We start from the raw sequence: 17,770 nt of genomic DNA on the forward strand, positions 1-17,770 counted from the left end.
CGAAAATAACAGACTTTCCAAGTTGTATTTAGTATATCTATTTAGTAGTAAATTTATAGCATTTAAAATCTAACAATGGAATATTTACACCGTTCGAATACATAATCAAAGTGTACTTTCATTCATTGAAAAGGTTAAAAGTTTTAAAAGTTACCTAGAAGAACCCGTTTAATATTTTTTCGCGGAAAACAACAAACAAATATCTTTTAAATGTTTTTATCTTTCCGAAAGCCCATAGAATGAAAGAGGTAAGAATATTTTCACTGAACTATATAAGGGATTATGGAAGATAACTTTGTGTTTGCAATCAATGCACATATTTTATAAACTCTAGAATGTAAATATTTAAAAGCAATAGTCAATTAACATGATAAATGTACATTTAAAAAAAAACCGGCTAAAACTGTCAGTACTTCAAGAACAATTACGATACAATTAACCTTATGATGTTTTTGTTGAGGTAAATAGGTAAGCTATTTTTTGATGAATTACAGTTATTTATTAATAGTTATAAGAACACAGAGTTACATACAAAATCTCCTGAAATGTATTTAAGTAAACAAAATAATTATCCATTTCCATATGGTTTTATAAATGCACTTGCCATTTTTCGCAAACAGATAATGATCAAATCTTGACAGTGGTTCGAACATAAACCTTAATTAATCCTAACACCAGACATCTCATATATAAGAAGGCTAAATACATGCGATATGAAAAGCGTCATATCTTTCAGTTGAACACGACCGATACGCTATTGATTGTGTAATTGTATTGATCAGAAAAGAAAAAACGGACTGCTCTTGTTTTACATCTTAACATTTTTGAATAAAATGTACTTTTCATTCTTACAAAGATTTGGCGAAAGACTCAAACCAATATAAAGCACAAAGAAGGGATTGTTACATGAACAAATCGACTTGTTTCAGCAAATGCCTACACAACATAATACAACAAATCGATTGCAATATTCATACACCAAATCAAGTTAAAGATGGCAACGTCTTCATTAGGATATATACCTGTTGAAGTGCGTTTCATTTAAATGCAAATGGAAGCAAAATAAGGGAAGTTTCTGTCTACTGCTGGTTAATAATTTGGGCTAACCAGTGTTGTTATTTCGACGCATTTCTAAAAATACTAGAAAGAGTGCTAAAAATCAGCTGTACCGCAATGCTTTTTTTTAGTCGAAACATGTACATTTTAGATAAAAATTTCAGATTAAATGAGGGAGATTAAAACTGACAATTTTCACACCGACTTATCATGCAACTCGCTAAGCTATACTATGATACTATATATCATGTTTCAAGTGACTGTTTGAATTCCGCGCTGGCATATAAGACTTATGATGATATCGCGACTCAATTTTACCTGTATGCGGTATGACTGGAACAGATATTGTTCAGATGATATTGAATAATAATTCAAATTCATTCAGCATTTTATTTTTTATTTCAGAGAAAACTAACTGTGTTGATGTTTATTGCTATGAAAAACGCATACTAGTACATGAATTGTTTACCTTTTATAAGATATTTTATAGTACAATATGCAATAAGTATATACAGGTAAACGATTAGAATTTATATTGTCTTGATAAGAATTTTTAAAGTAAACAAATTTGACAAATATTGCAGGTGTATTCAAGTCCAAAACATTATTTCCACGAAGTTATCCGATTCGGGCTTTTAAGAAAGCCATTTATTTATAACTCATTTATATTTTTGTAAGCATATAGGTATACGAGTACAAGGTTAAACGACACATGAGATTTTAAATGATTTTATCAGCGTTTACCTTAAAATGTATGTATAAAATCTGTATAGTTTAAATAACACTTGGAGTTGACTTGATTTTTTTTTTCTTCAAAAGGTAAAAGAAATATCTATACATAAACCATTTGAGTGTTTTCATGATAAAAAAGAAAGAACATTGGTATACAGTTAAAAGTAAAAAAAATTGGGGTATATGTTGTTTGCTTTTTATATGTAGCCTTCCCTACAAAAACAATGTCTTCTATAAGCTACCGGCTTCATAAATGGGACACACAATTTGATTAATTTAATATCCTAGAATAAAATTTAATTGGTAACGAGTCATATTTTATGATTCTAGCCTACAACACGCAATATGACGTTAAATGATGTCTTAGAGTTAGATAATAGTCAATTACCAAGACGCTATTGTGTAGTGTCTTATCACTTGATAGAGATTTTCAATAAAATCGCATTACTCGATATAACCAACCTATCTGACCGTATTTCGGCCTATTACATTGAAGTATGACGGAGGGGTGCATAGACTGTATAAATTTTTGGTTCGATGAATACATATATTTTGTTTGAATCGACTGCTTATTTAATTCTTTACATATCTTGTTATTATCTTTAGGATAATTCCATTGCCAACAACCAATACAGGGAATAATAAATTCAGTCACCGATGATCAAACGCACCGCGGTCATTACACTTAACCTATACATTTATAGTTATCTCTCAAACGATGAGTTCTTAAAGCTACCAAATCAAAATCAATTTTGGAAAAAAAATGAATCTGAAGCGAGATAATTTTCTCATTTTGTATTTAAAAGTTATAAAATTAAGTAAGATAAAAGGCGTACACGACTTGCTTCTTCGTCTTTGTAAGCATACTTGTATAACGTATTTCAAGATACTATTGTCTGAAGTAAACAATCAAATCACCGATGCGTCTTTTTAGTAGCACTGTTCACCTTTCCCTATAAAATCAAATGATATTTATAAGGGTGCAAATTCAATATTTTGTAAAAAAATGTATTACACTTAAATGAATAAGTCATTTGTTTTATATTTTGTCTTAAGGATGTACTTAGGTAAGGTTAGGTGAAAATTAATGAATTAAGAAGTTAAAATTGATACTATAAGCTGGTAGAGCATCAATTAAGGATAAACATAAGCTAAAAATATTGATAGGTCATGGACCTCCTTTTCGAGATATTTGAGAATTAAAATATGGCGGGAAAAGGCTGACTCGGACTTTTACCTTATATTTGCATTGGTATTATTGGGTCTCAAAACAAAAGAAAGAAAATTAAGAATCTTCTAAAATTTTGGTAAATGACCTTTCATGAGCTATTTAGTCTTATGTGAAAAAATAAATGTGTGTTATGGGGCAAACTATTTTACATTGTATTGTATGGAAAAACACCAAGGAGTCTGAACATTTGTCACAAATTCCAAAACCTCAGCTACCGTATGATTATAGCTTATTTGCTTAATACTAGTAGTCAAATAGTAAAATGTGGATACGTAACACATATTTGTGACCGCCCAATATTCCCTCTAACGTACGCCAGTTGTAACCAAACTAAACACATTAATGTAATTTGGATTGACCGTTTGATAGAAGGATAACATACAAAATCACTGAAAAAATATTCAGGACAAACAAATTTCAGTTGTACACTATACTTACAATTTTAACTGTATTTTATAAGGAACTCATTGTGATGAAATTACCCACAACGATAAAGAAGAAACAATCAAGTATTCATTGACGATGATAGTCGACTTCAGACTCACACAGGTGAGTGAACACTCAATGATTAGAAGCGTTACGGACATCAAGACAAATTTCTGGTGATCTTAATGTGAAAGAAATAATTGAATCAATGAATGCATACATGCATATTCTTAACTATGCACTATGTCATGTATGTCCATGGGCTGTATATTCATTACAATTCATTTGCGAATAATCGAAAAACAAACTGTTTAATTCGGGTATTTACTGTCAAAAAGTTACTTCTTTATAAACTTTCGGGTTTTACTCCTGAGTTCATTCAGTCGTATCCTTCTTGAATTAATCACAAAATCCTAAATCCCGATTGAAAACAGGGAAAAAATAGAATGATATGTTTTGCAATCAAAATATTTTTCGTGCGTTCATATTGTTCTTAAATTTTGTCGTAACTTTTGTTGATTTTGTGTTTTACAATTTTCCAACCGAATTAGTCAATACTATAATTCTTTCTTCTTTGTCTTTAATAACGGTTTCCCATTGGCATTTGTGGTGTATAATTGTCGATTTTAGCCAACATTAATGTTATAGCTAACGGCAAAATAGAGTACTAAAAGTCAACAATCCAGTAGCCAAAAAATTCTCAGGACTAAGATAAATAAAACGATTTTTGTTAAAGAAAGTGTTTGCACAATTGTTTTATAAAAGAAATGAACGATTCAAATATATATATTAATTTTTTGTATGATTTTGTCCCATTGCCCCATTGCCGGGTTGAATAGAAATTTACTTTAAATATTTTGTTTCCTTATGAAATGTTATTATTTATCTATTCAAAATTATTAAGTATGAATGTTTATACCAGTTTAAAATATATTTATTTATCTGTAAAGCTCTTCCTATTAACCCAATGGTTATATGAAGCTACTGCGATACTGTGTCCCGATTCGTCGCAATGGAGACTGAGAACCAGGGCTCGCTGTAATTCAACACTCCCGTCATATAACTGCCTTTATGATGAATCCACTGCAACATTTGTAGACTTTTGTACCCAGAAACCAGATTTCCAAAGACCTGGTAAGTAATTTTTGAGTTTTAAAGCATAATAAAATGTGTGCAGTACGAGGAACAAAAATCCCCTTTTTGAACAAGTTTATAAAAGATGTTGAGACAAATAATTTCAAACATTGAGTAAATCATGTCAATAACATAAAACTCTTTCAACTTCGTACTTTATTTGGCCTTTTTAACTTTTTTTGGATTCGAGCGTCACTGATGAGTCTTTTGTAGACAAAACGCGCGTCTGGCGTATATAGAAAATTTAGTCCTGGTATCTATGATGAGTTTATTTACTAACACTGGGTCGATGCCACTGCTGGTGGAGATTTATTTCCCCAAGGGTATCACCAGCCAAGTAGTCAGCACTTTTGTGCTGACATGAAATTATCATTGATATGGTTATAATTATGAATTTACTGTTCACAACATTTAGAATTTTTTAAATACTCAGGCTTTTCTACCTCAGGCATTGATTACCTTAGCTGTATTTGGCAAAACGTTTAGGAATTTTGGTCCTCAATGCTCTTCAAATTCGTACTTTATTTGGCCTTTTTACTTTTTTAGATTTAAGCGTCACTGATGAGTCTTTTGTAGACGAAACGCGCATCTGCCGTATATACACATTTAGTCCTGGTATCAATGATGAAATTATTAACATTCCATGTACCAGGAAATTCATACCCCTCCGGTTCAAAAATTTAAAATCCTAATGGATTTTTTTAAAAGTTGCCCATTTAGAATTTTCTTGAATTTGATGTGTTAGTATTTTCACAACAATAGAAATAAACAAAACAAGACAAATGGTACTAAATTAAAGTTTCCATCTAAAAACTGTACTTATGCATATACATGTATTATGTATATAAGGTTTTTCATCTCATCATTGTTAAAAAAAAAAAAAACATTTTATTCTCAGTTATATCGTAATGCAACAGTCCTTAAAATAGTGAACAGTTCTATTTAAGACACCTCATTCTTTAGAGAACTATTTTTTTAACTACGAAAACCCAGATATCAAATATCCCCGAAAAAATGCAACATTTCCTTAATTCAGGAAAACTGGTACCCACGACAGTGAAATGAATCAAAGTATTTCTTTCTTTTGTAGTTGACTTGTTATCCAAAGTTAGAAACATCCATCACTATTTTTGTGTTTGATGTTTGTACTCACTAATCTTGAATGTTTATTAAAGTATTTGTTTCAGAAAAAAACCAAATGATCATATATTGCATTATGTATTGTTGAATCTTTCTGACATATAATTAAATAATATATTGTTTTTTGTCTCTTCATTTGATGATATCTACCTTTTTTCAAAAGCTTTTATTGATATATCTACAGACTGTGAATGAATGCATACATTTTCTGTTTCTTTAAACAAAAATAAACCCCGTAGAAAACATTAGATTTGTTTGTCAAAGAATGAAAATGAGAAAATATTTAGTAGAGATTTAAATGTAAAATGATAGAACATATAAAAAATATATGTGTTTCATAAATAACGGTAAAACTCAACTTTGCTATATAAAACTAAATCAAACAACTAAGAAGCTATGCTAGAGTTCATATCAGTTTTGTTTTCATGTGTTCACGGCATATCATTGGCTGTAAAACTGTAAAACGAAGAAAAACAACAAACAATTGTTTTTTGCCTTGAGTATGGTAAAATTACATGTAGCGTAGAAGATTTCTATCATGAAATACATGTTTAGTTGTTTGCATCCAACAATGTTGACATATGACTGCGTACCAGGATTATAATGTAATACGCAAGACGCGTTTTGTTCACATAAGACTCATCAGTGACGCTCATATCAAAATATTTATAAAGCCAAACAAGTACAAAGTCGAAGAGCATTGAGGTTTAAAAATTCCAAAAAGTTGTGCCAAATGCGGCTAAGGTAATCTATTCCTGGTATAAAAAAATCCTTAGTTTTTCGAAAAAAAATCAAAGTTTTGTAAACAGGGAATTTATAAAAATGACCACAATATTGATTAAGTTGATTTGGAAGTGAGTTATGGGTCATTGTGTTTCTTTAGTTATGTAAATACATATATTTTCTACTAACGCTTTTTGATAAATAAAATGTATAATATCTTTTTATTTACTATAAAAATCAAATAACATCTTCTTTTTCAAGGCTATAAATTTATCATCAGAGGCAACATTGATGGAATTGAGTGCGACAAGAATAGATTTCAACCGATCAAATTCTGGACGAATGTTAGTAACGACTGCATACTTGAAAAAACGGGCTGTAATGAACCGGGGCAAGTCATTCATGATGAGGGAAGTGCTACTTCAGACAGAACATGCAGATGTGATTATACAAGAGGGTTTGCTTTTGTAACTAGTCCGAAACAAAACTGCTTCTGCAACCCTTCTATAGACGATTGTTCATGCTTTATGAAACCATGCAGCAGGTTTCAAGTGATGACACCTGGTAGTATTTTATTTTTCTTGTCTTACTTTAGGAAAGTGTCCAATACATTTCAACAATATGCTGTTATCAGATTTTCATTTAACATCACATTATATGATCCTCATGCCCTTCTATTCTCTCAAGTTGAAAAAACGCTTGCGAATTAAGTTGTCTCACTGTGAATTCATCAACATTTGGTTTACTTACATTTAGTAGAACACTTGAAAGATAATAACAAAAATAACAACGATCATGTCAAAACAAAAGTATTTAAGATTGCTGTTGATAGTTTTAAGAATAATTAATCCTTATTGAATTATAAAAGTGTTTAAAAGATAAAAAAAACTTGATACAAATACTTTTCAGTCGTTAATTGTGCCGATTATTATGTATAGATACACATGCATGACCTGTTCTAAATCTGAAACAATAATTCCCCACAACTGTAGTTTGAACGACAACCTAAGGGAAATAATCGAATGTAAAAATGAGCGAGGAAGACATTCAAACTCATAACGATGTTACCGCTAGCGAAATTACCGAATGTGAACATACAATGAACATGAAGAATTATCATTGTTTAATATCTTTATTTACATATTTTCTGCAATTAAACAATAAAAGATTAAGTTCATTTTCGATCAATAAATTCAAATATTTTAATTAATAAAGTAAACTTAATGTAAAATTTAGACAAACTCTATTGTGCTTAGATTTTTCAACGACTTACTTATTACAGCATATTCAATATATATGTGCAAAAGATAAGTTAAAATCCAATTTTGTATTTACTAGATTATAACTGCATAACGGCTACAGATTGGACTGGTATTTTCAAGTGCCCTGTAATCACGAAAACAATGTAAGAAGAACAATATTTAAGGAAATGAAACTACAACAATGTGAGATAGATAGAGAACAATAAAATAACAAAGAGGAATAGTTATAGCGTTTACTCTACACCCGCCAATCATCCCTCCCCAAAAAATAGAATTAAACAAAATCAAAGATTCAGTTTGACTTAATTAATTTTCAACCTTAGGGATCTTTATCCATAACCTTTTGGCTCAATAGATTAGCGCTCAGTCTGAGACGGTTTCATGAAACACATCGTTTCATTAAAACAGTTAACGTGTGAGGTCAAAATACTTTTGTACAATTATCATTGATCTTGTAAAAAGTGAAATTACAAAAACACCGAACTCTGAGTAATTTTAAAAACGGTAAATCCCCGATCAGATGACAAACTCAAAAGCCTTAACACATCATACGAATGGATAAAAACTACAATATTGCTGGGTTGGTTCATGCTTTTAAACTTTGACTTCATATACATGAGAAAAGTATCCAAAAGGTACTAAGCAAATGTGAAAAAGAAGTTTGTAGTATGTTAAACTAATTGTGTCATTTTGACTAAACAAAGATTTACATTGTTTTTTTTATCAAAACATGCATGGTACTCCGTCAAAACACTCGACAAATGTTCATTTGGAGTTCTTGCTATAATTCATATTAAAACCTTGCTTTTATCTTTAAATCGATAAACGATAAAGGGCTGTCTTAATTTACCTATTCTACGATGGTACTGAAGAGATTTCAATAATACAAAGATATAAAACAGTTAAGAACAGAACATAATCAATTTACAGGGAAACAGTTCAGACACAATATATTGCATCTATCATTAAAGCATAATTTAATTTGAATTTTGTATTCATTATGTATGTTTAGCACAACTAATACACCAGTAAAGAAAACAACAAGATGTGCAACACCACAATCAGGTATTGATTCTAAAGAAACAAATGTTCCATAAGATACAAAAGGGACGTTCAAACCTTTGATGTCTAATAAATTCATTTGCGTTATTAGGACTGACGATGTAGTATACATGTAAATAAGTTTTTCACTTGCTCGTTCGTTCGTATGCTTGTGTCATCTGTATTATTTGTCACCAAAACTATTCATATCAACTAGTTGAGAGAAAAGAAAACCAGAGAGACATTCAAACTTTAAAGAACAAGCTAAACGTACAAAGCCATGGCTAAAAAATATTAACGAGAAAAGGGAATTTTGAATACATGTATAGGAATATTATTGATCAATGCATTACTCAGATTTGTTAAGGTTGAAAACATGAAAAGGATATGAATTTTTCTTTTCTTGAGACAAAAAAAAATGTTCTCTTTACATCTAAAGTACATGAGTGTGAAAGTTAAGGTAATTTCTAAATCAGTATAAAGTTAAGACTAGGCTAGTCCAACAGAAACACAATCTATCTGTCTGTAAGACTAGACTTCTTCGAAATAGGGGAATATACTTAACCTAATAATGACTTCATGGTTCAGCCAGCAAGCAAGTTAACTTAGATTGTTTCCCTTAAATACACATTCAAGTTTGCTATAAATATGTGTTCATTATATATCTTGAAGCCTTTGTCTCTTGGACAGTCGTGCATGTCATGACGTTCACGTTTAACATGAGATCGTTAATTGTTATCTGATTTTTTTTCCAGGTTTGAACAAGTTTTCAATAATGAAAATGGTTGCGAAGAAGCAACCTGCTATAACAGTAACAGTATTTACTGGTATCAGTGAGTATATATTCCTATATAATAATTGGTATTATAAACAAATGGTAGTGTCTGATTGATACAAGATAAAAACAGGTTGGTATTGTTTTTGGTAATAAACAACTTTTTTCAAAATTGAGAAATTAGAAACTATAATTTGGTGTATAACATTGTTACCTCTTATGACATTAGACTCGGACTTCTCTTGAACTAAAGTTTACTGTGCGTATTGTTATGCGTTTATTTTTCTACATTGGCTAGAGGTATAGGGAGAGGGTTGAGTTTAAAAAAAAAACATGTTTAACCCCGCCGTTTTTTGCACCTGTCCCAATTCAGGAACCACTGATCTTTGTTAGTCTTGTATGATTTTTAATATTAGTTTCTTGTGTATAATTTGGAGTTTAGTATGACGTCCATTACACTGAACTAGTATGCTGCATTGAAGACCTATTGGTGACCTTTTGCTGTTGCCTGTTCTCTGGTTGGGTTGTTGTCTCTTTGACTCATTCCCCATTTCAATTCTCAATTTTATAACATCATATTTTAAGTGTATACAATTATACTTCTTTGAAATCCTCCACAAAACTTCTCTAGACTGACCAACTGACCTTTTAATATACACATGCATAACTTACTTTAGAGGACAATCTTAAAATAAAAGTTACTTGTTTTTTTTAATGTACCTTTTATACACAATATATTAATAAAAGCCAATGTAATGTGTAAACAAACTTTTGAGATAATTTTGTTCCTAGCCAGCTGTAACTTTATTTAACTCTGCAGAGTATTTAGGCTAATATTAAGCAAGTTATTTACTACTGCGCCCGGAGATGTCCATGTGCGCATGTATAAATATATATATACATATATATATAAATAGGATAAAAAGTGCCGAAATCTAATTGGATTAAGTTTAACTTATAAAGGAGTGAAAATGTAAATCTGAAATCGGCGGTCGAAAACAAATGTTGGAAACAATGAAACTTATCGGTATTAAATAATAAAAACTTAAATTTTCACAGTCATCAAACTTCTTTTAAAAAGAGAATGTTAAGATAAAGTCAACTTGACAAACCTTGTATCATACACAAATTTGATTTGTAAGTTAAAAATCAGGTTTCTGATTAGTTTTTTTAACCATCATAATTATTTGGTACATGTAGTATATGCCACTATCGGGGAACATTTTCCTTCATGGAATTATAGACCATTAGTCAGATTTACTGTTGACACGTTATAAAATGAAAAAGAACAAACTTAAAATTATGAAATTTTAATGTTTTTAGGCACAGGCTTATGTGGTCTTAGTCAGATTTTGCAATTTCTTTAGAAGAATGTTTGGTTGACAACGCTTAAAGATTCCACCCTCTATATCTTTTTTCTTTTATTTAAATACCACTTAATAGATTTATGTTAAGGAAACAGGGGCTTGATGAACAAAACTATAAGCGGATACGTTTTACATGTACCAGTTTGTTCTGCCTAAGAAAGGGAAAACATGCAATTTGCTATTCAGTTAAGGGTGGTTGGCGATAGGGATACAGTAGACAAAACAATAGAAAATCTATAGAAAGATGATAAAAATCAACACATTACCATGATATATAAAATCAGGTGCTCTCGAATAGAAATGTATTTTTCTTAATATGAATATGGCACCCATTTAGTTGCTCAGTTCAAGAAAGTATTTTGATATGAGTCATACACGGTGCAATCATTAAAAAGGTAGGGAAGCATGGAGCAGGGTAAATAATTATAATAGTTAAATCTGTGGCACAATTTGTTTTTTTAAAGTTTTGATTTGTAATAAAATTTGTTTTGTGTGGTCAAATTAAAAAAAAAACTAAGACAGCCAAGATGTTATTTTTGGTTATCAAAAATTCTCCGAAATTTCCAAAGTGTATGAGCATCATTATTCTTATATACTGAACAGTTTAAGAAATATTATTGCCAATGATTCCAGATTAAAAATAATGTGATTGATTGTCAAAGGCAGAGTAAACATTAAAATATACCAGATAACTCTGTGTTTCCTTTTCAAAAACGTCTTTAGGGTTTTCTGGTCTAAGCTATAAAAAGTGATATGTGTGTGTTTTGGTGTGACAAATCTCCAAAAGCCTGTAACATTCTATAAGCACTATTTGTTATGCAAATTTATTGACTTCTTAATTTACTCATTTATCAAACAATAATGTTTCACATCTTTTCTAAAAGTAAATATTAAGTCAATGTTAAATTACAATGCTACTTATTTCTTTTTAGGTATAATCTTTGTTATAGTCCTCTTCAAATGGGGTAAAGAAATGATGAACTGCTGTAGTAAGTGAACAATATATTTATACATGTCATATGTTATGACTTTCACACTCAGGTAAATCGATTTTAACTGAAATTATGTATAACTAAATAGTATGTGATTCAACTCTCTCAAAACAGACAGAAACAAATAATGTTAAAGAAACACAAATTTTCCTTATATGTGTATACACAGTTTTATTCATATTAAAAGGAAATATATATATATATATATATATATATATAAGTACGTCTGAGTCAGTGACAACCCTACAACAGATGTATCCATCGGATCGCCATCAATGATGGTGATACATGGCTGTGTACATAATGTATATACAACTCGTCTAAACATCAACCCAACAATGTTAGATCTGTAAATTTGCTTTCGCAAATTTTTGGTTCTTCCCTCGCCGGGATTCGAACCCATGCTACTGTGATATCGTGACACCAAATCGCCTGCACTGCAGCCGTCCCGCTAGACCACACGACCACCTGGGCTCTCAAAAAAAGAGCTTTCGGTGGGCATGTGTTACCTTTCCACGTCAGTTTTAATCTAGCGGCGTACTACAGTACATGATATATAAGGCATGAAGATGTTATTGTTACAGATCAGCTAAATTATCTATAGTAAAGGATCCTACAAATTAATGTAAGATACAGTCACAGAAAATAATTATAATCATAAGTACGTCTGAGTCAGTGACAACCCTACAACTGTTGTAGGGTTGTCACTGACTCAGACGTACTTATGATTATAATTATTTTCTGTGACTGTATCTTACATTAATTTGTAGGATCCTTTACTATAGATAATTTAGCTGATCTGTAACAATAACATCTTCATGCCTTATATATCATGTACTGTAGTACGCCGCTAGATTAAAACTGACGTGGAAAGGTAACACATGCCCACCGAAAGCTCTTTTTTTGAGAGCCCAGGTGGTCGTGTGGTCTAGCGGGACGGCTGCAGTGCAGGCGATTTGGTGTCACGATATCACAGTAGCATGGGTTCGAATCCCGGCGAGGGAAGAACCAAAAATTTGCGAAAGCAAATTTACAGATCTAACATTGTTGGGTTGATGTTTAGACGAGTTGTATATACATTATGTACACAGCCATGTATCACCATCATTGATGGCGATCCGATGGATACATCTGTTGTAGGGTTGTCACTGACTCAGACGTACTTATGATTATAATTATTTTCTGTGACTGTATCTTACATTAATTTGTAGGATCCTTTACTATAGATAATTTAGCTGATCTGTAACAATAACATCTTCATGCCTTATATATCATGTACTGTAGTACGCCGCTAGATTAAAACTGACGTGGAAAGGTAACACATGCCCACCGAAAGCTCTTTTTTTGAGAGCCCAGGTGGTCGTGTGGTCTAGCGGGACGGCTGCAGTGCAGGCGATTTGGTGTCACGATATCACAGTAGCATGGGTTCGAATCCCGGCGAGGGAAGAACCAAAAATTTGCGAAAGCAAATTTACAGATCTAACATTGTTGGGTTGATGTTTAGACGAGTTGTATATACATTATGTACACAGCCATGTATCACCATCATTGATGGCGATCCGATGGATACATCTGTTGTAGGGTTGTCACTGACTCAGACGTACTTATGATTATAATTATTTTCTGTGACTGTATCTTACATTAATTTGTAGGATCCTTTACTATAGATAATTTAGCTGATCTGTAACAATAACATCTTCATGCCTTATATATCATGTACTGTAGTACGCCGCTAGATTAAAACTGACGTGGAAAGGTAACACATGCCCACCGAAAGCTCTTTTTTTGAGAGCCCAGGTGGTCGTGTGGTCTAGCGGGACGGCTGCAGTGCAGGCGATTTGGTGTCACGATATCACAGTAGCATGGGTTCGAATCCCGGCGAGGGAAGAACCAAAAATTTGCGAAAGCAAATTTACAGATCTAACATTGTTGGGTTGATGTTTAGACGAGTTGTATATATATATATATATATATATATATATATATATATATATATATCAAGATAGCCACACAATCGTAAATTTAAGATGGATAAGCTACAAAAAATGTACATGCATGGTTTAACAGAATTATTCTATTAAAAGAAAAGAAAACATAGTGATATTAACACTCTAAATACTGAGTTTCTAACGTCTATGCCATTTGGTTTTTAGTGGAGAGTTGTCTTAATAGAAATCACACTGCATCTCCTAATTTCTATGAAGGCACCAAACAAAAAAGAAAAAAAAGCAACATTTAAAACTAAGGGTAAAGCCAGGTACAATGGGATGACAGTGCATAATCTATTATTTCCGTAACGCGTTTATCAATGTATATTGGCATACGAACAAAAAGTACTATTAGTCATTATTGACCTGTGCATATCATACATAAATTAACTACTTTGACTTCCAAATTAGCTTTTAGTCATGTTCATCTAATGTTTGTATTAATGCAGGAAATAATAAAAAACCCATGATGACAGAATTTGACGTTGAGAAAAAGTTGGATGAAAGACTGAACGGTAGGAGAACAATCACTTGAGATTTTATAAAATATACTTTTATACAAACACATGACGTGTTTTGTACACTTGTTTTAAAAGATTGCGTCTGGTTTCTAAAATAAAGTCATGTCATAGTTATATTGTTCTTAACATGTACACTAGTTAATTGCAAGTCATATAAACCAATATGTTGAAGCATACACGACATTTATGGAAATAAAGAACCTATTTGATTGAGTAAATATTTTGAGAAAATAACACAGACAATGGAAATCTAAAAGAAATTATATAGGGAAATAAAAACATAATATCGAAAATAATGTTAAACAATTTATAATGTGTCATTGAATATAAAACAATAATATAATCCATAAAGGAATGAGGCAATTGATAAAATAATGAAAATAAAATACTGCCTCAGTTATAACATGTATATAGAAAATAAATGTATACCCAATATGCCAATGCTGTAGAAGATCCGCTACAATTTACGCTCCATTGTCATGTTTATAACTCCTAAAAATATTTTATATCTGGGCAATATGTTAAGAAATAACTTTATAAAATATAGTAAGTTATCGTGATAAATTTCGAGAGAAGTTAGGTTGAAAATAAGGGATTATTGCAGTTTTGTAAAAAAAATATATCAAAATAATCAAACTTTTTGAGCAGTTATTTCTTTTTATACATGAAAAATTAATTATTTTGTATTCAAGCCTTGCTTATAGTTGTAAAAAAATTGCTGGCGGTATATGATGCGTAAATTGTGATGGTATTTTTCTAATGTCCACATTGACTGCTTACCCTTTTAAAAAAAATTAAATTATAACCAAAGTCACCGTGCATGATTCGAATTCAAATAGCAATAAATAGCCAAAATTGCAGCACCTGTCGTAATCTAAACGCTAGCGTACACATGCACAATCCGTTCGTCGCTGGCTGACATTTTCGACGTTTTTATATCGTTGATATAATTTACCAATATAACAGGGTAATACAGTTACTATATCTCTTTCAAATGATTGCATGATAAATTGATAACGCTTTTGACTATCAGATCAGTTATGTTCTTAAACCCTGCTGACTGCCATTGGCGATTCCCAAAAAAATTTATGAAAGATGTAATATCCCAGTCCCACTAGGCCACGATCGCACTACGATCTGTGAAAAAAATGCAAATTTTGATGATCGTAGTGTGATCGTGTAGATCGCAGTAAGGTCGTATCACGGTCGTGGTCAGGTCTTCAAGATCGTGATGAGCGTGGCCAATTTTGAAAATGTTCAAAACAATCGTGGTGCGGTCGTGGCGAAATCAGGTCGTAGTAGGAGCGTAGTGAGAGCGCACTAAGGTCGTATTAAGATCGCAAAGGTAGCTGTACCTTCGTAGCGAGAGCGTACCGAGAGCGTAGCGAAAGCGTGATTCTATTTGGAGGGACTACACTTTGATCTCACAGCGACGCTATTACGACCTCACTACGACTATCACGTTCTCACCGCGACCCTTTTACGCTTCCACTACGAATATACCACGTTTACACCACGCTGGTCAAGACCATAGTACGATTATAGCACGCCCTTGCCGTCTTCACCACGCTCTTCTTACGACCTGACTACGTTCATACTACGACCATCATTCTCATTGTCATTTTCACATAAAATATATTATAGATCTTCAGGTTTTGTTTGTCTGTATGTAGTCCTTGTCCATTTTCTCTAACGGCTCAACAATGCTTCATCTATCAAATCAGTAACCGTAAGTTTAAGATGACATGAAATCACTGAATGGTCCGGTAGTTTTGACCTTACGCCAATCAAGGAATGAAGATTATGAATGTCAACAATACTTTGAACTGGGAGCACTTTAAAGTTATCATAATTACTGAGAATCTATTTAAAACACAAAAATTTGCTTCGTTTAGAAAATCTATGAATTCATGTCCATGCTGATTAATACTTATGTCTATTTCAATCCTTTTCGGGATATTATCTATTTGGTTTAAGGTTTCTGATAAGGATCCAATCCTAGCGTTTAAATCCCCAACTAGTAGAATATTTTTATAATCAGAGTGCATATAGATATAAATTAAAAGATGTGCTAAGAAACTCTGAGCATCGCGCCCTCGTGATAAATTTTCTAGTGGCAAGTAGCATGAATACAATAAAAATTCCAAGTCTTTTGACGAGTTCTCAGATTTGACAAGAATTCCCTCGAAAGTTTTGACGATTACAGATACGTTAAAGTATTTCAACAGCCAAGTAGAAGAGCATTTGCATTATTCACGAATCAGGATACGTGCACGGATCGACGTATACGTATCGGACAGATGTATTTACAAAAATGATTTAACCCCGATCTCAATTAAAATTTAATGCATTATAAAATATTTTCATCGGGACCATCTTGACTTAATTTATCCTTTCCTCATATATGTGCTATATGATACGTCGATACGGATACGCCAGCAAATACTTGATTAATGCAAATGCTCTATTGGTCGGTCATTTAAAAACAAATCAACCGTATTGTATACGTTGACGTATCCGCATCTGCAGATTTATCAAAAATAATTATGTGATCCCGAGTTTAAGAACACTTTACGTTCAAAACATTCACTTTCAAAATTTGCCAAAGTGAATAATTATAAGGGGGTATATCAACTACTTTTAACGCTTAAAAAGGAGCAAATGTAGGACAGCCTGCAGGGGCGGATCCAGCCATTTTAAAAAGGGGGTTCCCAACCCAGAGGAAAAGGGGGGGGGTTCTAACTATATGCTCCCATTTAAATGCATTGATCGGCCACAAAAGGAGGGTTCCAATCCCCGGGACCCCCTGGATCCGTCAAAGGGCAGGTACACGAATATCGTACACAATCCTTTAATAATCTAGTTAAAAAAAATCAAGATCTTACATGAATAAACACACTCAAAAAATCAAATGTACTACTTATATACATGTAAAGAACTTTGAATATTGTTCATTTGCGATGTTATCATAAGAGGAAATAGGAACACGAGTTGTCTTCAGATGTCATAAGATACATGTACATTTAATAAAACAGTACTGGGTATCACTCTACTTGTCAAATCACAATTTGGTTCTACGTGAGCACAAGTTAGCACACAAATAAACGATTTTACCGTATTCTTTAATAGTTATCCCACAAGGACGCGGTGTGTCAGTGTAAGATCACCCCGATGGCCGGATGTCAGGGGGTTCTAACACTGACACACCAAGTCCGAATGGGATAACTATTTTACATCCCAGCTGTTTTATATAAGACGAAAAACCGTCTACAATTCATAAAATCGCCATAATAAGAACGAAACACAACCATTATAATATACTTTATATTTTCCTATATGATGTATACCCTTTATGACCCCCGAACACGATGAGTAGATATCA

At 32.1% G+C, this 17,770-nt stretch overlaps 1 protein-coding gene across 1 annotated transcript; it reads left to right on the forward strand.

The window, feature by feature from the left end:
* Window positions 1-2,845: 2,845 nt before the first annotated feature.
* Window positions 2,846-14,402, forward strand: LOC139484268 (uncharacterized). The gene is made up of 9 exons (XM_071268004.1): window positions 2,846-2,855; window positions 3,480-3,568; window positions 4,396-4,579; window positions 6,704-7,006; window positions 7,781-7,847; window positions 8,717-8,769; window positions 9,501-9,578; window positions 11,820-11,876; window positions 14,317-14,402. Exons 1-9 carry the CDS (start codon window positions 2,846-2,848, stop codon window positions 14,400-14,402), a joined length of 927 nt encoding a protein of 308 aa, XP_071124105.1.
* Window positions 14,403-17,770: the final 3,368 nt, after the last annotated feature.

Source organism: Mytilus edulis, chromosome 8 (assembly GCF_963676685.1).
Source record: "Mytilus edulis chromosome 8, xbMytEdul2.2, whole genome shotgun sequence".
In the NCBI taxonomy this organism is placed as follows: Eukaryota; Metazoa; Mollusca; class Bivalvia; order Mytilida; family Mytilidae; genus Mytilus; species Mytilus edulis.